The sequence below is a fragment of the Polyodon spathula genome, chromosome 2 (genome assembly GCF_017654505.1).
Source record: "Polyodon spathula isolate WHYD16114869_AA chromosome 2, ASM1765450v1, whole genome shotgun sequence".
Classification (NCBI taxonomy): domain Eukaryota; kingdom Metazoa; phylum Chordata; class Actinopteri; order Acipenseriformes; family Polyodontidae; genus Polyodon; species Polyodon spathula.
The window spans coordinates 50,260,840-50,288,412 of NC_054535.1; the positions used below are offsets into that span (position 1 = coordinate 50,260,840).

Sequence of the window (27,573 nt, forward strand, 5' to 3'; positions counted from 1 at the left end):
CGGTTTGCTCACTGCCTGTGTTGTCAAACGAATTGCGGTTACACTCGTCTCTTATTGGAACAGTTTGATTACATATGTGATTAGAGGGTACGTTCTTTCACAAACACAACAGTTTCCCACGAATGTCCTCTTCCGTTTCATCCATCGTTACTTTTTCCTTTATATCAAACAAGGAAAACAAGAAAAAAATACAGCGCAGAAGAATAAAAAACACACTGAAATCTCACCCCTTACGAAGATGTCTGTAGAGATTGGGATGTTGTTGATCGGCTCAACGGGACTTGCCATTTTCATCGCCGCGATAACAATTGTCACTTTCCAGTTGCTGAGATCCTACGTGCACAAATGGATTCAAATGAAACCCATACCCGGACTTAGCCCTACCTATCCAATTTTCGGCAATGCTCTTCATTTTAAAACAGATGGAGGAGGTAAGGGAAACATTAAGGATAGGAATAATGCAGGATAATTTATTGATAAGTAATATGGGTATTTAAGCTATAGTAGAATTAACCATGCATGCAAAACGCACGTTGCTTTTTATTTTGAATGTTGTTTACATTCCGATTCGCTGTCATCTGGACCAGCAAATACCTGTACATAAGTAAAACTAAGTGTGCCACATGTAGATGCCAAATAGTTTTATATTGCATTTTATTGCTTAATTATATACATACAAACCCCAAAAGAAACAATAAGGAATAAAAGTATTGGAAGACAGATGTCAGTCGAATTGTTAACCCTGGCAACACATGCCTGTGCTGTACCTATCCCTACTTATCAAATTCTGGGCAATGCTTTTTGTTATAAACCTGGTGGAGAAGATAAGGGAAATATAAAAATTGGACATTGGAAAAATTGGAAAAAAATCAACATATTTATTTCAAATGGAATTGGAGCAAGCTGCTTTACAAGCATAGAAGTGTGTGTAAACTAATTAGTTTGTAATTATTTTACACACTCAGTTCCTTCCTGTTTCTGTCTTAGTACTTTGTTAAAACATAGATCAATTATTCTGGTGGCCTTGGGAGAGAGAAAAAAAAAGTAGCTAGGTCTCAAAGGTGCAGTTAAACTTGTATTTTCAATTTAAAACATGTTATCTGGTAGAGATGTGTTGATACTCTTAATTCCATGAGTAATTCTTTTAAGGTTTTGTCGGCAGGTATATATTTTGAGAAAAATTATTTAATTAACGTGCTGATTGCAAACAAACTTCTAGCCAAAGCGTGTTACTTGCTTAAAGCTTGCGAGTCAGTAGGGAAATCTGCTCCAGGTGGAATGACCAAGCAAGAGCAACGCTAACTGAAGCATGGTTTGAAAACTGCAGAACCAGATATCATATTTTAAAATAAAAATATATGGTTCCTCTAATGTGTGTTCCTTTCGAAACTGCACATTTGTCACATATAATACATGGACATGCACAGCAGGTAAGACATTATTTTGTTGGGTACAGTCACTTTAAACACAAACCATTTTCTTTCATTAAACAGCATTCTTTATTTTATTTTTGAGTGTAGAGATTATTACCACTGTGGTACTGTGTATAGTAAATAAACCTCTGAAGGTGATACAGTCATTGCAACCTTTTCTTTGGTTGAAAGTTCTTTCAGAATACAGCTATTTAACAACTGTATGTTTTATATTTAAGATTTCTTTAGTCAAATGGCAGAGATAACTGCTGAACACAGGGGTTTACCACTATTGAAGATATGGTTGGGCACATTGCCATTTGTGTTGCTGTATCATGCAGAAAACGTTGAGGTAAGTAAGGAATATTCATTTTTCCATTTTTGAATTAAGATGCCTGATTGTGCCTAATTAATGCAAACTGTAAATTAATGTAGTAGTAGTAGTAATAATAATAATAATAATAATAATAATAATAATAATAATAATAATAATAATAATACATTGTTTGGAAAGTATGCAAGGTGAATGTATACTAATTTGTGTAATCATTAACCATCATATATCTCTATATCTCGAGCACTTTGTGCTGTTAGATAACAACTCATGAATAACTAGTCAGGCACAGATCTGTAAAACATTTAGTGATAAGGAAATTGGATTGGTAAAAATGATGATATGCAGTGTATCAAACTATAACTTCTAATACAGTGTTGAAAGTTTGTGAACCCCAATGATAATTATGGAAAATTCATAGTTTTACCATGATAGCCTTCTTGAATCAAAACCAGTCTTTTCTTAAATATCCAAGAGGGTTTATATTAATCAATTCCATGTCTATTGAAATAAAATAATGTATGAATTAAACCAGTGGTCCTCATAGTAATTTGGGCACGGGCATAAATTGGTCTTATTTGGCTGTTTGCGGGCACTTGCCTTCTCGAGACACACACAGTATGTGAGTGTGTTTCTAATTAATAAATTTAAATTATATTATCCTATATATATATATATATATATATATATATATATATATATATATATATATATATATACACACACACACACACTGTATATATTTAAGAGTTTTAGCGAGCAGGAGTTATTCTTGGCTTACTCTGATAAAGCCAAGTCTCAGGCAGTAGTTGTACGTGCTGCACTTATTCGTTAAATAATTTACATTAAAAAAGCATTGCAAATATTTTTAAATAGCATGTTTACACAGATAACCATGAATAAACTAAAATAAGAGGATCGATAGTGTCTCACTTTGTTTCAATTTGACAAATTTGTCAACACTACTGTTTTAAAGAGCGCTCATCTCAAGTACAATTAATCAGAAAAAGTGGATTCGTAACTAAATATATTACGGTATTTCCTTTGGCTGGTGAAATATAAAAAATATAGAGAGAGAAAATTTAATTCTACATAAGGAAATGTATTATTTTTCTCAGTAACGGCGAAATTCAGTGCTTATCCGGCATATTAACACCAGCCTCTGATCACGAATGATTGGACAGCTGTAAGATCTTTCACTTTCCCACTGGCTACTCACTCGCCTTTAATTTTCATGCATGAACGGCCTCTGCCTGCTTATGATTGGACAGCTGCGTAAAACTTGGCAGCTATAACTCTCCAATTGGTTAAACTTACTGTCAGTACCTGTAACTGAAACAGACACAGTCCCACCCAGACATGTCCCACCCAGCTAACTTATGATTGGACTACCACAGAGACAATGCAGATATTCATTCGGTTGATCATAATGCAGAAGCCCTTCAGGAAAAAAAAAAAAAAAAAATAATGTAGAGTATGTACAAGCACAGCATAAGCAAGCAATAGCATCAATAGACTGCTGTGGTGCTTTTGTTGGCAAATGTTTAAAGCTTTCTTTATTTTTCCACGTTACAACCCACCAGAAATGTGTTCACAACCCATAATTTAAGAACAGCTTCCGCGGGCACAATTGCCTGGCTTCGCGGGCACGAATTTGCCCGCGGGCACCACTTTGAGGACAACTGGATTAGACAAACAATGAGTAATTAAGATTCAGGGTATGTGAAAAAGTAAGTGAACCCCTGATTTTATCAGCTCAATTAAGGGGATAGTTAGAATTAGGTGTTTAAATAATTAGGTAGATCTTCAGGGGTGAGTTTGGGAGGCCCCACCCTATTAAAGATCAGAAACTTTGTGAGTTTCTGATCTTTATATACAGGTGTGTGGAAACACATCATGCCATGATCAAAATAAATCTCTGAGGATCTCAGAAAAACAGTTATTGATGCTCATCAGTTTAGAAAGGGTTACAAAACCATTTCTAAGGATTTGGGGCTCCACCAATCCACTATCACACAGACAATCTACAAATGGAGAAAGTTCAAGACCACAGTCACTGTACCCAGGAGCAGTCATCCTAAATCTCTTCAAGAAAAAAACGGAAAATCATCAAGGAAGTCACAAAGAACCCCAGATTAACATCCAAAGATCTGCAGGCCACTCTCACCTTGGCTAATGTGAGTGTTCATCACTCAACTATCAGAAAAAGACTGAACAAGAATGGTGTTCATGGAAGGATAGCAAGGAGGAAACCACTGCTCTCTACAAAGAGCATTGCTGCCCATCTGAAGTTCGCCAAAGAGCACATAGATGCTCCTCAAGACTTCTGGAATAATGTTCTCTGGACAGATGAGTCAAAGGTAGAACTTTTTGGCCTCAATGAGAAACATTATGTTTGGCGAAAACCAAACACTGTGTTCGAACAGAAGAACCTTATCCCAACCATCAAGCATGGTGGTGGGAGTGTGATGGTTTGGGGCTGCTTTGTTGCCTCAGGACATGGACGGCTTGCCATCATTGACACAACCATGAACTGCATTGTATCAGAAGATTCTAGAGGAGAAGGTCAGGCCATCCGTCCGTGAGCTGAAGTTGAACCGAAAATGAGTCATGCAGCAAGACAGTGATCCTAAACATACAAGCAGATCTACAAAAGAATGGCTGCAGAAGAAGATATTCTGCGTTTTAGAATGGCTTAGTCAAAGTCCGGACCTAAACCCCATCAAAATGTTGTGGCAGGACCTTAAGCGAGCTGTCCATGCAAGGAGCCCTCAAATGTCACAGAGTTGAAGCAGTTCTGTAAGGAGGAATGGGCTAAAATTATCTATTATTAGGACTTGGATTAAGATCTTATAACATTTTAGGTTTGAAATATATGAAAATTCTAAGGGGTTCACAAACTTTTTCTCGGCACTGTATATTGTTGGTATAATTACCAGTAACATAAACAACACTGCGTCTTACAACGTAGCAATCATGTTACTGAACTATTCATTCTTAAAACAAATGGAATTTGGAGTGAATCACAATGACTCCTACATTATCAAGTTTACTGCACATCTTTCTGATTTTTGCATGAGAAAGTAAAATAAGGTGGGTTTTTTATATGATTGGTATCACTTCTGAAGATTATCAGTGTTAATTTAAGGGAAATCTGAAACAAAGTCTGTTCTTTAGAATTACCCAGAAACTAATCAATTTTGTATTATCAGCACACTATCAAAGTTTGTCCTCCCCGTTTTGACTTGGAAATGGTAAATGCAGCTTTTATTTGTTACAGAATTATATTTGCAAAACTGATTAATCAGCCCTGTAGAAACTGCCTTTTTCACAACCAGTATGTTCTCTATTATATAGTGCTGGTGTTTCCAATAAACACAATTTCTTTTTAGGTGATGCTGAGCAGTTCCAGGCATATCGAAAAATCATATGCATATGTGTTTTTACACCCATGGCTGGGCACAGGCCTACTGACAAGGTACATTAAGCTCAGATTTTAGAACTCTTTCAGCAGTAAGACTCTTTGCAAAAAGATAGCCATGCTATAATTAATTAAAAAGATCTAGTGTCTTTAATGAAACTAAATAATAAACTAATTCAGTATTAAATGTTTGCCTTCCAGCGCTTAACTTTCCTTTTGAACAATTAATCTTAAAAAAACAAAACTGTATACTACTAAATTCCAGTCAGTGCTATAGGAAAGGACAGTATTTGCTCAGCTTTTACCTTTTTCTCTATCTTTCTGTGCTAAGTTTTGATCTTTTGCTGTGAAGCGATGTCCACCTGTGGCACACAATTACTATTAATCTTCTGTTATATTGTGTGTTATTATCCAAGTCCGTATGAAAGCTAACAATTTTAAATATCTTTAGAATTAGGATATGCCAAGGTAATTTTCCAATATTATACTTAGGGCTTCTAATTTTCGTTTTTAACTGATAAACGTTAAAAACACCCCCGATACAAAATAAATAAATAAATGAAATTAGTGTATCGCCAATAAACACTGGAAGTGGTTACTCAATTCACGTTGACTTCACCGCTTTTCCATTAAAAAAACCCCCTGAAAAACGACTTAAAAAAACAAAAACAAAGTACCTTTCCGTGCAGTTGGGCAATGACCCTCCATCCTACTTCCCAGTCTTAAATATCATCGATTCATTCTGAATAGTTTAAACCCACCCCAACTACTTAGTGGCAGCAAATTCAACATTTCTATTGGACTCCATGTACGAGATTTAGAATGAGGTTACAATTCAGTAGGTGGCTTGTTCACTGGATTTAAAGCTATATTACAGTTAGATAGTGAGAATTTAAAACAGTATAGCAAATTGTGGCGAAATCTAAAAAAAAAAACATACTGCTATAAAACGTGTTACGATTACTCAATGTGTAAAATATTTTCAGTTATACTTAAGGAAATTAAATTGGATAGAAAGTATCCCCAAAGGGCTAAAATATAGATTTGTTTTTGTTCTAGCACTGCTGAAAAATGGCGTTCACGAAGAAAGATGTTAACGCCAACATTTCATTTTTCAATCTTGACTGAGTTCTTGGAGGTTATGAATGAGCAGTCAGATATATTGGTCAAGAAACTGGAAAAGCACGCTGATAAGGAAACCTTCAACTGCTTCAGTCACATCACTCTCTGTGCCTTGGATATTATTTGTGGTAAGTAAATTTACAATATTTTTAATAAATACTTAGGGGCAGATGTAAGGATACGTGCAAAGTGATTTGCGACTGATAAACACCCATGTTGCTGCCAAAAATGTGTTTAGCTGCAGTAAAGTGGAACTTTACCTGTCACTAAAAGTGCTGCGTATGTAGAGAATGGTTTTCACCAGCGCTATGAACCCACTGTCAAATTAGCACTTTGCCATCATTGATCCATTAAAATTATATTGAAATGCATTAAAATAAAGAAAAGAGCATTGAATTGGGTGGGGATCTGGAATACTAAGGATTTTGTTTTGTACTTGAGAAATTGCTGACCCTCCAAAAACTTTGCACCTCCTCTTACAAGGTGCAAACCATTGTAGAAGCGAGTAATTAAAAGTTGTATAAAACCACACACCTTCAGAGACTTGTCATTGACCATAGGATGGCTGCTGTGGTACACGTCATGATTTGGTGATACTTAGCTCTTTCTGAAAAAAGGCAAGAAAACCTTTGCAGGAGAAGGGTAAGATGGAAAAGACTCTGCAAACCCAGGGTCCCTTTGTTTGGGATGGATTGTCCTGTCCGCTTGCCTGTCTGGTGTCAGCTGTGATGTGGATGGTGGTCCTCCTCCTGTTCCTGTTGCTTGCCTGTGCTGCGTTGCAAGTTTTGCTTTTGTTCGCCGCTGCAGGTCCTGCCACCTTTTCATCACCTGGTTGACTGTCCTCCTGGTAACACCGACAGCATTGACCTTCTCCACTGTAGAGGACCATATGGCCTCTTTGGTAGCATAACTAATGTTGGCTGAGGCTTTTCCAAATAACTCAATTTCATGCGGAGTGACCTCAGCCATACGGACTGTCAGCCTTCTTAGAAAACGTTTTGTTTTTCTTTTCCATGTGCCAAGAGTACTTTGCTGTGCTTCCTCTGACAATTTTTTGTTTGGTTTGATTTTCGTGCTCCACAAATTTCATACAGTGCCTACTACTCTCTGTACTCTTAATTTGCCTCACCTGTGGGCTGTAAGTGTAGCAGCTAAGCAGCCAGATGCACAGGCTGAGCCATTGTGACCCTCATTGTCATGATTGCGGCTCATTATTTGTAATTTTTGAGTAATTTGCATTGCTCTTAAGCTTACATAGGCTGCAGTGAAAAATAATTCCCCCGATTCTCCCAGTTTGGAATACCCAATCGCTTTTCTCCTCACCGCAGCAACTCCCCACATGGCTCAGGAGACCTGAAGATTCAGTGGAACGTCCTCCGATCCCATGACCAATCCATCTTTCTTTTTCACCCAGGAACTTGAGAGCGGATGTCAGTGAACTACTGACCTCTGGAGGACACCTTGAAGGTGTCTGCCCTGAGCAGACTGGGACCCTGGCCAGCAGGGTTCACTGTAGAGCGATGAGGAGAAGGTCTCTGCCGGTTTTACCCCCCTAACCCATGGGAGTACTTAGGCCAATGCAATGATCCCTTTGGAGTCCCAAGTGAAGACTGGCTAACGTCACACAGCCAGGGCACTTACATGCTCTGTGTGACTCAACCTGTGCACCATGTGGCTGCGCTTCTACCAGATTGTTTAATTGTTGACTGATAATGTTCTACAGTTTAACAAAACAACACATGGTATTTTCATTGCCTTTCCATCAACATCCTGTAAAAAAAAAAAAAAAAAAAAAAAAAAATCTCCCCCCTTTTCTACAGTTTAATTTTACCATGCATTTTAACTATTCACAAACACCACTAAATAATAGATTAAAATCAGTAAAGGTAACTCACTGTTCATTTTAATGTGTGTCATTGGATGAAATTGAGATAGGTTTCTAATATTGTGAATTGTTTCCATTAGAAACTGCAATGGGAAAGAAAATCTATGCTCAGAGTAACTCTGATTCTGAATATGTTCAGGCTGTTTACAGGTAAGTAGTATACAATATCAATGGCATGGCTACGGTTTTAAAGGGTGGCCCACCCATGTGAATTCAATGAAATAAAAATAAATAAATGCATTTTTATAAACTAAATTTAGCAGCTGGTAGCATTCTTATAAAACAAAGCATTCAAATTTTTCTGTGAATGTAATGCACCCAAAAGAGCTCTTTCTTGCAAACTCTAGCCCTGACGTTTGTAATGGGCCTCTCTGTACAGCCCGAGGGGAGGAAAAAAGATTCATTAAACTTAAACAGTATGATTAGATTCTCAAAGCTCCAAATCATTTTCAGAAAGAAAAACCACACAAAATAAAGCTACCAAACCAGAAATAAACACTCAATTCATTAAAGAATAAAAAAATAAACAGAATGGTAAGTAATCTGTAAGGTAAAATTGTAAATATGTATATTTAGGAATCTTTTTTTCTAATAAAATAAATTGTAGGGGAAGAGTTATCAAGAAGGTTAATTTGCTGCAGATGTGCTGTACATTTGTAGGGGCAAACCAAAAGGACATGGAAAAAGGTCCATGTGACTAGTAGAGAAAATGTTGATATTGTGAACTACAGTAATCATTTGTACTCCAACGATGTATAATGTACTTGTGTTGCTTTTACTAACCAGCTTGTTTTTAATTCTTTTTACAGGATGAGTGATATAATACATCGTAGACAGAAGATGCCATGGTTTTGGTCAGATCTTACATATTATGTCTTCGGTGAAGGAAGGAAGCATAACAGAAACTTGAAAATTCTACACTCCTTCACTGAGAGTGTAAGTAATAATTTAGTTATTAGGCTGCATCACTGATTATGGTGTAAAATACTAGCGTTCTGTTCAATCAGTCTAAATTTAAAGAGCACTTCATGCCATTTAAAAAATATACACACAGTACCGTGAAAAAGTCTGATTTTCTGCATTTTTGCATATTTTTGACACTGAATGTTATCAGATCTTCAACCAAAATCTAATATTAGATAAAAGGGATCCTGAGTGAACAAATAACACAAAATGTTGATACTTATTTCATTTATTTATTAAAGAAAGTTATGCAACACCCAGTGCTCCTGTGTGAAAAGTAATCGCCCACTTAGACTCAATAACTGGTTACGGCACCTTTAGCAGCAATAACTGCAACCAAAAGCTTCCCGTAGTTAAGAACATAAGAACATAAGAAAGTTTACAAACGAGAGGAGGCCATTCGGCCCATCTTGCTCGTTTGGTTGTTAGTAGCTTATTGATCCCAAAATCTCATCAAGCAGCTTCTTGAAGGATCCCAGGGTGTCAGCTTCAACAACATTACTGGGGAGTTGATTCCAGACCCTCACAATTCTCTGTGTAAAAAAGTGTCTCCTATTTTCTGTTCTGAATGCCCCTTTTTCTAAACTCCATTTGTGACCCCTGGTCCTTGTTTCTTTTTTCAGGCTGAAAAAGTCCCTTGGGTCGACACTGTCAATACCTTTTAGAATTTTGAATGCTTGAATTAGGTCGCCACGTAGTCTTCTTTGTTCAAGACTGAACAGATTCAATTATTTTAGCCTGTCTGCATATGACATGCCTTTTAAGCCCGGAATAATTCTGGTCGCTCTTCTTTGCACTCTTTCTAGAGCAGCAATATCTTTTTTATAGCGAGGTGACCAGAACGGAACACAATATTCAAGATGAGGTCTTACTAGTGCATTGTACAGTTTTAACATTACTTCCCTTGATTTAAATTCAACACTTTTCACAATGTATCCGAGCATCTTGTTAGCCTTTTTTATAGCTTCCCCACATTGTCTAGATGAAGACATTTCTGAGTCAACAAAAACTCCTAGGTCTTTTTCATAGATTCCTTCTCCAATTTCAATATCTCCCATATGATATTTATAATGTACATTTTTATTTCCTGCGTGCAGTACCTTACACTTTTCTCTATTAAATGTCATTTGCCATGTGTCTGCCCAGTTCTGAATCTTGTCTAGATCATTTTGAATGACCTTTGCTGCTGCAACAGTGTTTGCCACTCCTCCTACTTTTGTGTCATCTGCAAATTTAACAAGTTTGCTTACTATACCAGAATCTAAATCATTAATGTAGATTAGGAATAGCAGAGGACCTAATACTGATCCCTGTGGTACACCGCTGGTTACCACACTCCATTCTGAGGTTTTTCCTCTAATCAGTACTTTCTGTTTTCTACATGTTAACCACTCCCTAATCCATGTACATGTGTTTCCTTGAATCCCAACTGCGTTCAGTTTGAGAATTAATCTTTTGTGCGGGACTTTGTCAAAAGCTTTCTGGAAATCTAAATAAACCATGTCATATGCTTTGCAATTATCCATTATCGATGTTGCATCCTCAAAAAAATCAAGCAAGTTAGTTAGGCACGATCTCCCTTTCCTAAAACCATGTTGACTGTCTCCCAGTACCCTGTTACCATATAGGTAATTTTCCATTTTGGATCTTATTATAGTTTCCATAAGTTTGCATATAATAGAAGTCAGGCTTACTGGTCTGTAGTTACCTGGTTCAGTTTTGTTTCCCTTTTTGTGGATCGGTATTACGTTTGCAATTTTCCAGTCTGTCGGTACCACCCCTGTGTCAAGAGACTGCTGCATGATCTTGGTTAGCGGTTTGTAAATTACTTCTTTCATTTCTTTGAGTACTACTGGGAGGATCTCATCCGGCCCAGGGGATTTGTTTATTTTAAGAGCTCCTAGTCCCTTTAACACTTCTGCCTCAGTTATGCTAAAGTTATTTAAAACTGGATAGGAACTGGATGACATGTGGGGCATGTTGTCAGTATCTTCCTTTGTAAAAACTTGTGAAAAGTAATCATTTAACATATTTGCTATTTTTTTTTCTTCATCTACGATTTTGCCATTTGTATCTCTTAAACATTTAATCTCCTCTTTGAATGTTCTCTTGCTGTTGTAATATTGGAAAAACATTTTGGAATTGGTTTTAGCTCCCTTAGCAATGTTCATTTCTATTTCTCTCTTGGCCTTTCTAACTTCCTTTTTGACTTGCGTTTGCAGTTCTGTGTACTCTTTCTGCGTACTTTCTTTTTGGTCCTTTTTTAATGCTCTGTAAAGTGCCTTTTTTTCGCTGAATATTTTTTTTTTAATTGATCTATTAAACCATTTTGGTAATTTAGTTTTACATTTAGATTTGTCTACTTTAGGGATGTAATTGTTTTGCGCCTCTAGTACTACATTTTTGAAGAACAACCATCCTTCTTCTGTGGGTGTTTTCTCTATTTTACTCCAATCTACTTCTGTTAGTCTCTGTTTCATGCCTTCATAGTTTGCTTTTCTAAAATTGTAAACCTTAGCTTTAGTCTTTACTTTTGGGGATTTAAAAAACACTTCAAATGAGACCATGTTGTGGTCTGAGTTTGCCAGTGGTTCTCTGACCTCTGTTTTAGTTATTCTATCTTCGTTATTTGAAAAGACTAAATCAAGGCATGCCTCCCCTCTAGTGGGTGCCTTGACAAATTGTGTTAGGAAGCAGTCATTTGTCATTTCCACCATTTCTATTTCATCCTTCGCGCTACCCACCGGGTTTTCCCATTTTATTTGGGGGAAGTTGAAATCCCCCATTAGTATGGCTTCTCCTTTGCTACACACATTTCTAATGTCATTGTATAACAGATTATTGTGCTCACCGTCTGAATCTGGCGGTCTATAGCATGCTCCTATTATTATGCCTTTTGAATTTTTGTCTGTTATTCTGACCCATATTGATTCGGTTTTATTTTCTTTGTCCAGGTTTAACACCTGGGCTTCAAGACTGTTTCTTATGTATAGCGCTACCCCTCCTCCTCTTCTGTCCTGCCTGTCTTTCCTATACAGTGTATACCCACAAATATTATATTCGTCCCCATCACTCTCAGATAACCAAGTTTCTGTAACACCTATCACATCATAGTTACCTGTTAGTGCAGTAGCTTCAAGTTCTAGAATTTTGTTTCTGATACTTCTAGCATTTAGATAAATACATTTAATGGTTGTCTTACCTGAGTTGTTGTTCTTGTTTTGTTGCGGTCTCCCTTCTGTTTTTTTGTTGATTTCTTCCCCCTTCCTTTCTAGTTTAAATGCTTCTGAACCTGCTCGAGGATCTTTTCTCCGAGTAGACTAGTTCCCTTGTTATTTAAATGCAGTCCATCCCGTCTATACAGATAGTCCTCGTTGTAGAATGTGGTCCAATGATCAAGATAGGTGAAGCCTTCCCGTGTGCACCACGTCTTCAGCCATTCGTTTTGATTAATTATTTCCAGCTGTCCATATGGTCCTTTGCAAGGTGCGGGTAGTATACCAGAAAATACCACAGTTTTGGTTTTCTCTTTTAATTTCCTTCCTAGCTCTCTGAATTTGTTTTGCAGGGATTTTGGTCTGTCTCTTCCAATGTTGTTTGTACCGATGTGGACGACTACTACCGGGTCGTCTCCTGTTCGTTCTAGGAGCCTGTCCACGTTTTCAGTGATGTGCTTGACCGAGGCTCCCGGAAGGCAGCACACTGTTGTAGTAAGGGGGTCCAAACTGCGAACTGAACTTGCTGTGTTTCTCAATATGGAGTCCCCAACAATCATGACCTCCCTTCTTTTTGCTGTCTGGTCACCACTGTCAATAGGATGTTGTTCCTTTCATTCTCTTGTTGTTGGTTCTGCTCATCACAATTCTGAAGTGACTCAAATCTGTTGGTTGTTTTGATTTCTGGTGGTGGTGTTTGACAAAAGTTTCTTTTTTTCCCTGCTTCTGCCTACCTGAACCCAGCTGTTCTGACCTTCTATCTCCCTGGTGGCTTTCAGTCTGTTAGGGGTGATGCAGACTTCCATGAATTGTGGGTGTGCCAGTTCCTCAAGATCTTGTTGCTGTCTCACTTCTTCCAGCTCCATTTCTAGCATACTTACTAGTTTATGCAAATCCTGGATCGCGCGGCACTTTACGCACACTTGGTTTAGCTCCGCTGGGTTTTCTCGGATTTCCCACATCAAGCAGGTGTCACAGATTACTGGCTTGAAGACCATGTTGAGGGTTTTTTTTTTTTAAGTTTAGTTTCTTCTGCAGCCGTCAACCTGCTTTCAAACTGCTTCGAAACTGCTCTGTACTTTTCCACGCCTGTACTTCTCCCACTCGCTGTCGCTGGGAAGACTGCCTCGTTTAACTGCGTTGTTCTGCTGTGCTGTTGGCTCCTCCCCTCGCCCGTGTCTCAAAACGGCGCTGAATTTGAATCAGCTGCTCCAAGTTTCAGCTTGTTTGTTATCAGAAAAACACACGCGTCTGTCTGACTTTGAGATGCTGCTATGTTTCCCCAATGTCCTCTGTTTTCTGATTAAAGCAATTCAAGATGCAATTTCTCCTTTCTGCTTCGAAACTGCTCTGTACTTTTCCACGCCTGTACTTCTCCCACTCGCTGTCGCTTCCACTCACTGTCGCTGGGTGTTAGTTATTGATCAGTCTCTCACAGCGCTGTGGAAGAATTGTGGTCCACTCCTTCATGCACATCTGCTTCAACTGAGTGACATTTGTGGGTTTTCGAGCATAAACTGCTCATTTCAGGTCCTACCACAACATCTCAGTGGGGTTTAGGTCTTTAAATTTCTTGTTCTTCAATCGTTCTGATGTAGACGTGCTTGTGTCTTTCGGATCATTGTCTTGCTGCATGACCCAGCTGCGCTTCAGCTTCAGCTCACGGACGGATGGCCTGACATTCTCCTGTAGAATTATCTGATACAGAGCAGAATTCATGGTTCCTTCAATGATGGCAAGTCGTCCAGGTGCTGATGCAGCAAAGCATCCTCAAATCATCACACTACCACCACCATGCTTGACCGTTGGTATGAGGTTCTTACTGTGGAATACAGTGTTTGGTTTTTGCCAGACATAACGGGGCCCATGTTGGCCAAAAAGTTCCACTTTTGATTCATCTGTCCATAGACCATTGTTCCAGAACTGTTGAGGCTCATCCAGGTGCTTTATGGCAAACTTGAGACAAGCATTCATGTTCTTCTTAGTGAGCAGTGGTTTCCGCCTTGCTACTCTGCCATGAATCTCATTTTTGCCCAGTGTCTTTCTGATGGTGGAGTCATGAACACTGACCTTAGCCGAGGCGAGAGAGGCCTACAGATCCATGGATGTTGTTCTAGGGTTCTTTGTGACTCCCTGGTCGATTTTACGCCTTGCTCTTGGAGAGATTTTGGCAGGACGGCCACTCCTGGGAAGATTCACTACTGTCCCACACTTTCTCCATTTGGACAGTATAGCTCTGACTGTGGCTTGGTGGAGCCCCAGAGCCGTAGAAATGACTTTGTAACCCTTTCCAGACTGATGGGCATCAACAACTTTTTTTTCCGGAGGTCTTCAGGAATTTCTTTTGATCGTGGCATGATGTGCCTCTACAACCTGTGTGCTGACAACTTCAGTCTGATGGTAAGGGCCAAAGTTAGTCAGATTTATATTGGGCAGGGCTGGCCCAAATCAGGCCTGATTTGTTAACCAAACTATTCAAACAGCTGGCCCTAATTATCCCTTTAATTGGGCTGAGTTAACTAGGGGGGGCAATAACTTCACACCTGAAGATTGCATGTTTGATTACCTTGCACACCAAACAAATGAAAGAAGCACCAAACTTTGGTGTCATTTTTTCTCTCTGACCCTCTATATACTATAATCCACAAAAAGATCAGATGAAATTCAATGTGAAAAATGTACAAAAATGCAGAAAATACAAAAATGCAAATATATGGCACTGTGTGTGTATATATATATATATATATATATATATATATATATATATATATATATATATATATATATATATATATATATATATATATTATGACAACAGCAAAATAAATACAAAACGACTTTTTAAAAAATGTATTTGCCCAGGTTATTGCTGAGAGGGCACAAAATATGGCCAGTCCTGAAAAGAATTCTTTGAGCTCTGATAGTGACACAGATCACATTGCCAAAAAGAAAAGGAAAGCTTTTCTTGACATGCTCCTGAATGCCACGGATGAAGACGGCAATGGCCTGAGCCAAGAGGATATCCGGGAGGAAGTGGACACCTTTATGTTTGAGGTAAACTATTACAGGCTGACGTTTAGTGATTTTGCTCTGCTCCAGTTTTTGTACATTAATATGCTCCTCTCTTGCTTTCATGCAAAAACATTCTCATTTTTCAATGAGTCCCTGCCTGGTTTTGCTCCAGAACACACAATCAGCCTCTGCCAATCATATTCTGCCTAACAGGAAACGGCAATATTGATCAAAATAGGTTGAAAGAAAAAAGATCACATTTTGTGAAAAACAGTTAAATAAATAAATATTTAGAAAAAGATTGATGAGTCGCAGATTACGGTTTGATGGTTAAAATACAAGAATATTAAAATCTGCAGGTTATTTTAAGGTACCATGTATGGAACTATACAGAGATTTAAAACCAAATGCAATCAGTTTTCTTTATTCATGCAGTTCTTAAACACTGAATTTCTCATCCGCCTCTCCCTGTTATTACTGAAGTCATGCTATAGTACTGTAATGTATTTTGGAACCCACTCACCTTATGTTGACTTTTCATTCAATCCCTCACACAAGCAGTACAGATTATGGTTTGCATTTTTATTAGTTGGTTTATTGGTTTCTACTCAAGATGAGCGCATCCTTTGATGTCAAATGTAATTCTTTCATAACTTTCTAAACACTCAGGTAAAATATATATATAGACCAGTGTTTTGAGAATAAGCACTTGTTGCAGCAGCTAAAACATAAAAACATTTATGTCATATCGGCATCTACCCTAGCTGGTCAACTGCCCACAGCCACCCGGGTGAAGAAAGATTTTTTAACAGGTACAGTATAGAGAGTGAATGTTGCAATGTTCATTTAAATAACTTAAATACTTTCTGACAATGCTATAGCAACAGAACTAAACAAAATATCAATGCAGTTTATTTTCATCATGGGTTAGATATAGAGATAAGAGTAAGGGGGTGGGGGTGATTAAATAAAGTCGACTGACAATCTATTATTGAGAACTGTAGTTGATACCAGAGGATGAACACTGCTTTTTTGCTTTCCATTAGCCTTTAATTTGTTACAACAGGACACACTAAAGTCTTCCTTGGCCCTTGTATTAACAATACAATCAATCCCCTATATATATGTATGTAACAAATTAATGCACTTGCCTGTCACACACAATTTCCAACTCTGTTACCTGTTTTCTGATACGAAGCCCATCTCTTCAATGTACTTGTTTATCTGTCACAGCCTGTGTTGTTTTTTTTCTCTCAAGCCAAATCAGTCTGCCTTTATTTATTGTGCAGTTGCACAGCGCTTCCTCCAGTTTCACACGACGACAATGCAGCAAAAACAAAGCAAACGAGACAAGCTATGGTAATGTAAAGTTAACCATTAAACAGTTTTAGATACTGTGATTCATTTATGTATTTTTTTTTTAGATATGTGATCTTTAGCTGCTTTTGTGCATTTTCATTTGCAAGTGAACTGTGACATTAGGGCCTTATCGAGACTTATCAGCTTATGCAATTTTGAATTCTGACTTTGGATACTGTTTTGATTCTGGAAACTGTTGTGTGTTTTTTTTTTTTTAAATCTTTTGCTAAATTGCATCGCCTTTTATATTTTGTGCAGTTCTGTGCATGGATAACATTAATTTCATTTTGCTGTTGGGCCGTTAATGGGGAATTTTACATATTGCTACAATACTTGCCAGATTTAAAAGTATGTACTGTATTACACTCCATTTATCAACAGTCGTCTCTTTTGGCAAGTGTAATTTTCAGAATCATGTCGTTCTGAATTAAAATACTTCTGTTAAAAATATAGCATTGTGCCAACAAAATCAACTACAGTACATCTAAATGGAAGCCTACTTATTTTAGAACAGTCCTTTCAGCTATGTATTTTTGACACTGTTTCTTTTTTGTGTTCCGTTAAAAAAACGGACAAGGGTTGGCACAGATTAAAATTAAATAATCCTATTTATATAGTGCACCCTGGCTATAAAGCTCTTGATAATAACACACCTTGAATATAACGATACTACACGGTGTCCCCCAATTCACTATACAAGCGATTTGTGCAATATTTCTACAGTAAATACAGTACTGGTGTTAAACTATGAACAACTTCTCAGTCTAACTTCCGTGTCTGTCTCTCTCTTTTGATAGTATCTGAACTGAAGAAAAGCTGCGCTGGCACTTTATAATACAGACATCTTATTCAACATTTGTTTTATAACTAAATAAATATTAGGCCTATTACGTGGTTATCTTTCCTAATGTATTTACTTTTTTGCTGCTGTTTTTTCCGGGAGACGAGACGCTTCAGTTTTGCTTCAGCACCGCTCCGGCAGCCGAACCTTGGGCGAGCCCATTCCCTCTTCCCCTCGCGCGACCCGTTGTCCTTCTCGCACTTGGTTTGCTTGTCTGTTGCTTCGAACTGAACTCCCAACTGCCGTTTAGCCAGGCTATTTATAGTTTAAAAACTGCTAATTAAAATGATCCACGAGTGGGAATGTTATAGCGTTGATTTTAATGAAGTCTTATTTTTCTCAGAAAATGTCCTTATGCTTTTAGACTGGCTTCAAAATAGGTCACAATGGGACAGTACACTGTAGCGTGACAACTGTGTGTGAATATCTAGTATATTATATCTAGAATATCTAATTGAATCGGCTTTTAATTGTAAGGTGTACGTGTTTTTTTTTTTTCATGTTAGGGACACGATACCACAGCCGCTGCTATGAATTGGACAATTCATTTGTTAGGCTGTCATCCAGAGGAACAGAGAAAAGTTCAAAAAGAACTTGACGAAGTGTTTGGTAAGTTTCTGTGTACCACAATGTGCTAGTTAGATTATCGTTGCATGTTACTTAAAAAAGAACACACAATAAAGTTACCAAATCAGAAATAAACTCAGACATCAATTTAGTGACTTGGTTTTAGTCTGAAATTGTGTTAGAACTATAATTGTTGTTTTTACTTTGCTGATGCTAACAGTGATTCGGAGTAAAAAGTTTGAGAATCTAGACCAATATTCCTTCAGCACATATTGCATGATATGCCCAAGTTAAATCTGGGTATTTACATTTAGCATACCAGGGACACTTAGTGTGTGGATTTTTAGACTGGTCTGTTTAATATTAAAGACCAAATTGTACTTGCTGAATTCTGCATTTCCAATTTCCATTTGTTTTTGTAATGTAATTTCAGGAAAATGGATTCATATATTTTATGTTTTGTTTCAGGTACCTCTGACCACCCTGTATCCATGGAAGATCTGAAGAGGCTGCGATACCTCGAATGTGTTATAAAGGAGTCTCTCCGCTTGTTCCCATCAGTTCCTTTTTTTGGGCGTACCTTTTGTGAAGACTGTAACATAAGTAAGTAACAGTGCAAGTATATATAGATATACAAAAATATTGAAGTACCTGCCAAAACACTGTCACTAAGGTTGTTGAGCCACTATGGGGAGACAGGGGGGGCGTTTTAATTTTTGTGATGGGATGCATAAATATTATTAATGATCCCCCAGCTCTAGTTGCTTTGGACAAGTAATTATCAATTAATTTGACTCTCAATTCAGTTGAATGAAAAATATATGTGAAACAGAATTACCACTATAAAATGCAGCTACTGCTAACTTGCAAATATTATTACTTTCCTTTGCAAGAGCACAATTTTAAGATTGAGGCAATTAGGATAGTCACAAGATGTGTAGTAACAATGGAGCAGACTTTGGTTTAAAGAAGTTCTATCTAAAATATAATTACAAACTGTATCCCAGATCAGAGTTAGATGTAGATGTAAGGTTTAAACTACAAAGCACAACAAAAGATTGTTTTCTTGGATAATAATAATAATAATAATAATAATAATAATAATAATAATAATAATAATAATAATAATAATAATAATAAAAACATTATACTTATCACTTTTGTTTAATAGTATGGGGAGTTAACTGAATGATAAAAGCAGTACACTCTGTGGCAGGGGTGTGCAAATATAGTCCTAAAGGTCCAGAGTCCTCCTGGTGAAGGTTTATTTGGTTCAATAATTAATTTAGGGTACAGGTGAAGCAAAGACCAAGTGGACTCTGGAATTGAGCATCCTTGCTCTACAGAATATGACAGTGCAGTGCAGAGAGTTGTCTGCTTTGGGGCACGGAACTAAGCTGAAAACCTAAACTTATTTTATTTGTAACCTAAGACAGATTCAGCCCCAGGACTCTGGATGTGATGTGAAATGGCTAGTGAGTTAGAACAATACATTACTGTGGCAAAGTAACCGCCCCTGTGTGTATTTTCTGTTATGTGTTGTGTTTTAATGTTGATGTATAGTCATTGGTACACGGGATATAAACGGGTCTGTGTAACACAGGTGTTTGAAATGTGTATTTGTATTTAGGCACGAGGATTGCACAGCACTTCACGTGCAAGTAAAAAGTAATTGCACTTTATTAATTCACGTGCAGTTGTACCGAGACTCCAATTGAGTGATTGATTAGCAATCGAGTCTCGGTACAGCTGCACAAAAGCAGCATGTTTTCACTCACTTGGGGTTATGTGTTCGGTGAGTGGAGAACGGGAATGGAGATGGTAATAACGTAAAGTAAATAAGTAAATATCTGCTCACCACGTTTTGTATAGTCCGTTTTGTTTGTCTCTTTTGTTTTGGTGAATGTGCCATGTCCTGTGTTTTTTGTTTCTTACAACCGTTTATTTTCTGTCTGTTCTGTTCACTCATTAAATGCTGAGCGAAGCCATTCGCTCAGCTCCACCAAACTCCACCTCTCTTTTTGTTTATTTCCTCGTCTGACGCCACCTACTCCGGCCATCTTTGTTACAATCACCTAGCTCTGTTTCCACATTTGTAATTACGAACCTCTTGCTGTTTCTATGCAGATGGTTTTAAAGTGCCGAAAGGAGCCAATGCTCTCATTATCCCATATGCTCTACACCGTGACCCCAGGCACTTCCCAGACCCTGAGGAGTTCAGACCAGAGCGCTTCCTCCCAGAGAATTCCTCCAAGAGACACCCTTTTGCATTTGTTCCATTTTCAGCAGGGCTAAGAAACTGCATCGGTATGTACAGTGAAATACTATATGAGGTAAAACTGGATCACATTTTCATCTGCAATTTTCCACTTTGAACTAGTCCCTTTCTACATTAGTTCTTCATTTCCTTAAGGAGGCACCATTGCAGTAATATTTTATTTTTGATGCTGTTAAGAATATTAGTAGTTTTTTTTTTTTTTTTTTTTTTACTAGAAATATAGTATCAGGCAACAGTAGGCCTGTAACAGGGCAAGCAGCCCTGTACAGTGTTCAGTATTTATTTTAGAACAGGGTCTCCCCCTACACCCCTGTGTTATTTTGTATTTGCTTATTGTATTGGGTTTTATTTTGTATATATATATAACGCGGAACACCGTGCGTTTGTTTTTGTTATTGTTTTTCTGGCAGAGACGAAATTGGCAGCCCGTCCTCTGCCAGTTCTGATTAAAAACCTTGTGGTAATGCGTGACTGTCGGCTAGTGTGTTGTTAACAGTTGGCAGTCAACATTAATAAACTTGCGCAGATTGTGGCCAAGGGTTAATAGAATAATTACGAACTAGTTAAACCCCTCAGCCACGGTATTTAAGCCTGCAGCTCTCCCTGCTCTAGGTGGCTGTATGGAGGAGAGTGGATCGAGCGAGGAGCGAACGAGGCTCTTAAAAATTTTGCTTTGACTTTGAATTTCCTAGGTATTCCGATGACGGGTACGGCCTAGAATTTCCCAATAATGACACAAACAAAACTATTTTTGTTTTGAGATATTTATTTTCTGTGCTCTGTGAGCAAGTGTTTATTTTTGTTTAAATATTTTATTTATTTTTGTGTTATTGAAAATAAACGGCATTATTTGCCACGTACGCGGTAAACGGTGCATGGCGCCATTGTCAGTAGACAGTCATTCTGGCAGTACCAGGAGGACGCGGGGTGCTTCATCATTTGGACCGTGACGTCACCAGAAATACCAACAGAGACATTTCCGCCGCAAGGGAATACTCAGTTTTTTTTTTTTCTTCAGTATTTTTTTATTCACCCTTATTCAGAGCTAAGAACTTTCTCAAAACTATTTTAAAAATCCAGTTTGCCCCTAAACTACATACCATGTATCAAAACCCTTCTTTCGACTGAAGCAGACTGGAATCTTTTTCTAATTTGATACTATTTTCAAATGTACGCTTGGACTCTGGATGTAAGATTTGTGTTGCCTTACACCAAATTAGATCATGATTACTGTTTAAACAAATCTTCTGTTGACATAATGGAATGAACTCTCTGATAGCTGACTGAGTTGAGTATTAAGTTTCATATGTCTGCTTCTCTAATTGAGTATGGATAGGCATAAAAACTGCTCTGTTAACTTGTTAATTAACTGCATTGAAGGAAAAAGACAAGTCATTATTGTGGTGTTCTTTTTGCCTGGTTGCAGGTCAACGCTTTGCACTGATGGAGGAGAAAGTTATTCTCTCCAAGATACTGCGCCATTTCCAAGTAGAGGCCAAACAGAAACGGGATGAGATGCGCCTCCTCGGGGAGCTTATCCTTCGTCCAGAGAGCGGCATCTTGATTCAGCTAACAAAGAGAACACAGAAACTCATATAATCATTTGGTTACCACTTTTTAATCCTTGAGCCCGGTACCTAAGTTTTGACTCATTGATACCACCCAGAGGGACACATTTTAACAATGCATTTTTGAAAGCCCTATACCTGTGGATGGTATAAATGTATTATAGCAGCTTTGATCATGTAGCTTTATATAAAAATCCATCACTTATAATCGCCCCCCTCATACTAATAAAAAAGCAGTACTACACAATTAATATTCATTATGCGAACAGAGAATCATTGTAAATCAGTTTTGATAAACAATTGACAGTTAATTACAATAACTATTTTTATATCAAAATTAACACTTTTTACTAACCCTGTATTTTGCTTTGCATTTGTATTAGAACTAATCTGTCAAGTTCATCGTCACGTGAGAGACCAAAATCACTCACTTTCCTGATTTTCTTGATTTTCACAAGTCTTGAGTTTGCACATGTCTGAGCACTTCATTCCATTGCTCGTGCATAGGCAGTATGGTAGCTGACAGGATCTTGCACATTTGCAGGCCAGAACTGCTTCAGGTGCTGGAGAACCATCCATCCAGTCGATAGTAAGGTCATCTTGGCCATCTGCAGACTCAAGCTTCCACCCAAATCCAATGGGATTTGGAATTTCAGGCCTCTTTTCCAAGCACCTCTTACATATCGCTGTTTGATAGTTAGCTGTCTGTGCATGTTTAAACTGATACGACTCAATCTCACCCTTCCTACTGCAGAATAGCTGGCACCGAAAGTCATTTAAATTGATGTCTTCAGAATTAGATCCATACAACTGCCAGGTAAACTGGTCGAATTCGGAGAACAGGAATGTAGAAAGATTCCATCCCTGACCTAGTAACTGAAAGATATCTTGTACTGATTTGTCTGTTTCCAGCATTTTCAAAGCACTAGTCTTTCCACGCCCAACAAAGGCACTGACAGAATCGTTGCCTGTGAAAGCACGGAGTCCTAGTATTCCCTTACACACACCTGAACCACAGGCACTGCAGACTTTACTAGTGTCTGTAAATCTTGTGCGAGTGCAAGTTCCACATTTCACAAAGAGAGGTGCATTAATTACATCATTGAAGGCAAGGCAGGACAGAAACACATCAGTGTCCTCAGAAGTAATGACAGCTGCTCTGCTTCCAGATTTTGCAGCATGAGAAGCATGGAGTACATGTCTTGTATCTGCTTCTTGGTGTGACTCTAACTGAGGCACGTTTTCACTGGTGTCCTTTGTAATTCTGTAGCATCTATGTTTGTAACAAAAATACTTTGTCATCTGTAATCAGTTTTTGAGTCCCTGGCATCATCCATTCGTTGACTGAGAAGTGTATCAGTGCTACTTTGTTGTCAGTACTTTTAAAAAACGTTCTCCACTGGCTAACCATTTAGCCTACAATTATGTTCTTGTACTGACTCCTAAGTCCTGACATCGGTTTAGTCAAATACAATGTCAGTTCTTGAACTTTGGGTACTTTCTCTGAGGGCTGCTAACAGGACTGATGATGCAACCTGTCCAAAGGTTTTCTGGTCTGCCTTTACTTTATGGACCAATGCCATGCTATTAATAATTGTTGCTAGGGATAAGGAATGTCCTTAGCAACATATGCTTCTTTCTGCAACTCTCTGCTAGAACGGCTTTGATGGTTTTCCATGGTTGACAGAGATCATGGCAGAGGCCCAAGACATTCCTTATGTGTAGCTCTTTCCTGGTCTGGGCTGTCAGGATCATTTGGCCAAAGAGTTTCCTGTCTCTTTGAGAATAAGGTCCTTGCCCTTTGCTTTCATTTTCATTTTCTTTTTTTGTCATCTGAGAATGTCTTCAACTTCTGTTTTGTCAGATTGTCATGAAATTTGTACTTTGGAGTCACACTCTCCAGTGTTCTGCAGTCAGGTAGAATCTGGTCACAGCTCCTGGTTTCAGACTGTATTTTCTGATCACTCCTGGTATTTTGAAGTCTTTGTTCACAGTCTCCTCAGTTGTTTGATCGACTGCAATCTTCCCAAAAGCGTTTTCTGACCCTAATTGAACTGAGAATCCTCCGTGTTTGAAGTGTTCATAGACTTCAGGATGTTCAGTGGGGAGCTTTGACATATCTGCATAGTACACAGGCAAATATCGTGAGTCATTCGTCTTATCATAGGTGAAGCCCATAGCCCATGGGTAACAATCTGACGTGCAGCATTATCAATGATCATGTCATTCTGAGAGTGTTCTGAGAAAGTCTTCAACAAGCTTCTGGTTTTCCTTTGCCAAATCATAAACTGTGAATTTGTCTGGAATGACAAGAAGTTTGCCTTTCTTATCTGGGAATATGTGGAGTGCTTCCTTGAATTCAATTTTCAGTTTTTTTGTTATGTGCTTTTTGGTAGAATCCAGTATCTTCTTGATTCCAGCAGTCATAATATGGTCCAACAGTTTAGCTGTAAGATCAACCATTTTGATAACTTGAGGCTTTGCATCACACCCTGCATCCTCATCTGCATTCATTGTCTGAATTCCCTGACACAGATGCTGGGTTACTGTCCAGTCTTCTTGTGTAGTTTCTGAGCATGAGCAGTGATAATGTGCTTCAGCTGTCACAATATCTCAGAGAAACCATACCAAGGATTCTTTCATCTTGCTTTCCCATGGCAATTTGTCTGACTGTCCTGTCAGTGTGGAGATCTAAACATTGTAAAGTGGGTTCTCCAGTTTGTGACCCCTTCTTATACTTTTCTTTTTGACAAAACATGTAGTGCTTCTCATACCCCCCCAGAAGCTGGGGGCGGTTGTCTGCTTGCCCTCTTGTAGCTGTGTATTTCAGGAGCAGCATCTTCAGATTTGTAGTTTTTATTTCATTGACTAAATCTTGCTTCAGAGTGAATCTGCATCTGCAAAGTCTGGTAAAATACCAGAGGTACCTGTTCTTCAGGGGTGCTTTTTGACACATCCAGTATGGTTCCTAATTTTGGCTGCATTTAGGATAGTCTCCCTGGATGCAAAGTCTTTGGGTGTAATCAAATAACTTTCAGGGCTTGTATCGGTCACTGCACAGACAAAAGTGAGATTGATTCTGGGTTTTTTACTTGGTGGGTGGTTAGTTTCTTGCCTATCTGTGTGGGAAACATCACAACTACTTGTATCACCAGCTACTTCCGTGACAATATATTAAATTGTCTTAGGATGGGGAATAGCATTCTTGGAAAACTTTCTGTCTCTCCTGGGATTTTTAGATTTTATAGATTTTTATATCTATCTGGGCAGGTTGTGGTACATTTTATGTTGGTTGTGATACATTTTACTTCCCCACATCAACTTGTCTTAAAATAAAATCAAACAAATACATTTGGGGCCGTTGTCTCTCAGCCTCTCGGCTGCATTGCCATTTGGGCCTATTGCAGTAGAACATTTTCTAACATCCATAACATATCTGAATTTAATAGGCAGTCCAACTATTATTATTTATATTAGAACAATTCCCTGTCTATCTAGCGAATTCCCTTTATTAAATAATACCCCAGATATAGGTAAATTACAGTAGTTATAATTCCCCTGTAGTTTCCCCTAAGTCCAATTTAATTGTTTACATTCCAGTTTAGTAGGTTCCAGTTCTATTTATAATTGTTCTCCATATACAGTAGTTATCCCACTGCTCAAAACTTATGTACTGTTTACATACATTTTGTTTTTTATAACTTTTGAATTAGTCTTTAACCTGAAGCAATAAAAACGATTATGTTAGGGGCAGTACCTTTTGTCTCTCAGCCACCCAGCAGCACTCTGTATCTGTCATTTGGGCCTATTGCAGTAGAGCATTACTCCCAGCATTACCCCCCTATTTAGCCCTGCCTCCCTACTGCTACACTGCTTTCTAGCGGAAGTCCCTAATAGCTGCCTCATTCAATTGCATTGAATTCCAGGCTGTTGTTTCACTTTGTTTATTCCATAGTCCCTACTATATATATCCTTTCCTAGAAAAGTCTAATTTATTGAAAACAGTTAGACACAATGTGATATATTTAGCAATGCTTGCATGACATACGTGGTAATGTGATAAACTCAGAAAATTGCAGGCCATCTTCGATGTTGCATAAAAAACTACATCCGTCAAACTGTCATATATATTTTAAAATCTTTTGACTAGACCTAGAAACTGACACCATTCAAAATTTGCCCCCAAAAGTAGTACTAGCCGTGCTCATGGACTATTTGTAAAAAAAGTGGTATACCTACAGTACCAATTTTCGTACTTTTTTTTTTTTTTTTTTATGAAGTAACCTGATTAGGTGGAAACAGAGATACAAGAAAGGCAAATTTGTAACTTGTCTGACAGTCTTCATAAAATAGTGTTTGTAATGGATATTAGTTCATATAAGCCACATGTATTACTTTATGTTGAATAGTACTCTTTGTTTATAAGAAAAATTAACCTGCTACTTTGGTTTGGACTGCATGGCTGTATTTTAAAATAATTAGAGTCAACTTGCTATGTGTGAGAAAAATGAATATTGCCTGAGTTATCAGTGCCTTCAGATTGTTTTAATTTCTGGACAGAAGGGGAAACATGGTAATAATATGAAGTATATGTTTGGTTTGCTGGGCAGTATAATTCTGTAATTAGATCTCTTATTGGCAGTCAAGCTCTAAAGGTTAAAAAATAAATAAATAAATAATAAAGTTAAATTATGTCTGTACGTTATTATTAACTTAGTGTGATTATCAATCACATGCAGTAATTTACTGCTTTTTAGTCTGGAAATGAAATTGAGCTGACACACCAGTGAATTTTAACAGGGGGAAAAAAAAAAGACATTAAGATTTTATCCACTTCAACATTTACCAAGTGGAAGCTGCCGTAATATGACTAATGCCAATAAAATATATGCTACAGTGTGTACAATAAATGTTCTAAAATAACTGAAATATAAAATACCTTTTTTATTAGCTCTAAGCAAGTTTCTGTGATGTTCTGTTTCTGCTTTTGTCTCTGCGACTGCTGTAAACTGTCTCCGCCCATTAGACACCAAATGCACCTCTTTCTGTCTCTGGGTCTCTTTCCTGCCGGTAACAGCTTGAGTTGTGATGCTGCACAAGTGCCTCGCCTGCGAGGAGTCCGGGCAGTTGCTGTTATGCTGGCCCCTCCAATATCAGGAGAAGGAGCTACCTGCCCGAATGCCTGAGAAAGAGGAACAGCTTGCCCGAATGAGGAAGAAGGGGAGGGGGGGGTCTGTTCCCGGAGGTGAGCAGAGGGAGAAGTCCCGATGTCCCTAGAGCCAAAGGGAGAGGGGCTGCTGTCGCCCTGAAAGCCGGAATGGGAGGAGCCGTTGGCTGGCATTTAGTGCAAAAAGGGAGGGAGCGGCTGCCCTCTTCAGAGCCGGAAGGGGAGGAGCCTCTGCCATCTCTAGTGAAAACTGGCCAAGCGGGAGGAGGTTGGTGTTTTAAGCGATGGGGAGGGGGGATGTGGGGAGGGTGGAAGCCCTAAAATGTAAATAGTCTGTGGGAATGTAATCACAGATTTGGCCATTCCCCAATTAGGTAATTACGTGGTAATTGGGGAGTGGTCACATCTATAAAAAGAGCCAGAAATTCT

General features: G+C 38.2%; 1 protein-coding gene across 1 annotated transcript; it reads left to right on the forward strand.

The window, feature by feature from the left end:
- Positions 1-26,934, forward strand: LOC121297888 (cytochrome P450 4V2). The gene is made up of 11 exons (XM_041224490.1): positions 1-431; positions 1,652-1,764; positions 5,139-5,224; positions 6,227-6,417; positions 8,255-8,324; positions 8,984-9,110; positions 15,215-15,406; positions 18,071-18,173; positions 18,600-18,734; positions 20,259-20,438; positions 21,836-26,934. The coding sequence occupies exons 1-11, from the start codon at positions 239-241 to the stop codon at positions 22,006-22,008; spliced, it is 1,563 nt and encodes a 520-aa protein (XP_041080424.1). The 5' UTR covers positions 1-238; the 3' UTR covers positions 22,009-26,934.
- Positions 26,935-27,573: the final 639 nt, after the last annotated feature.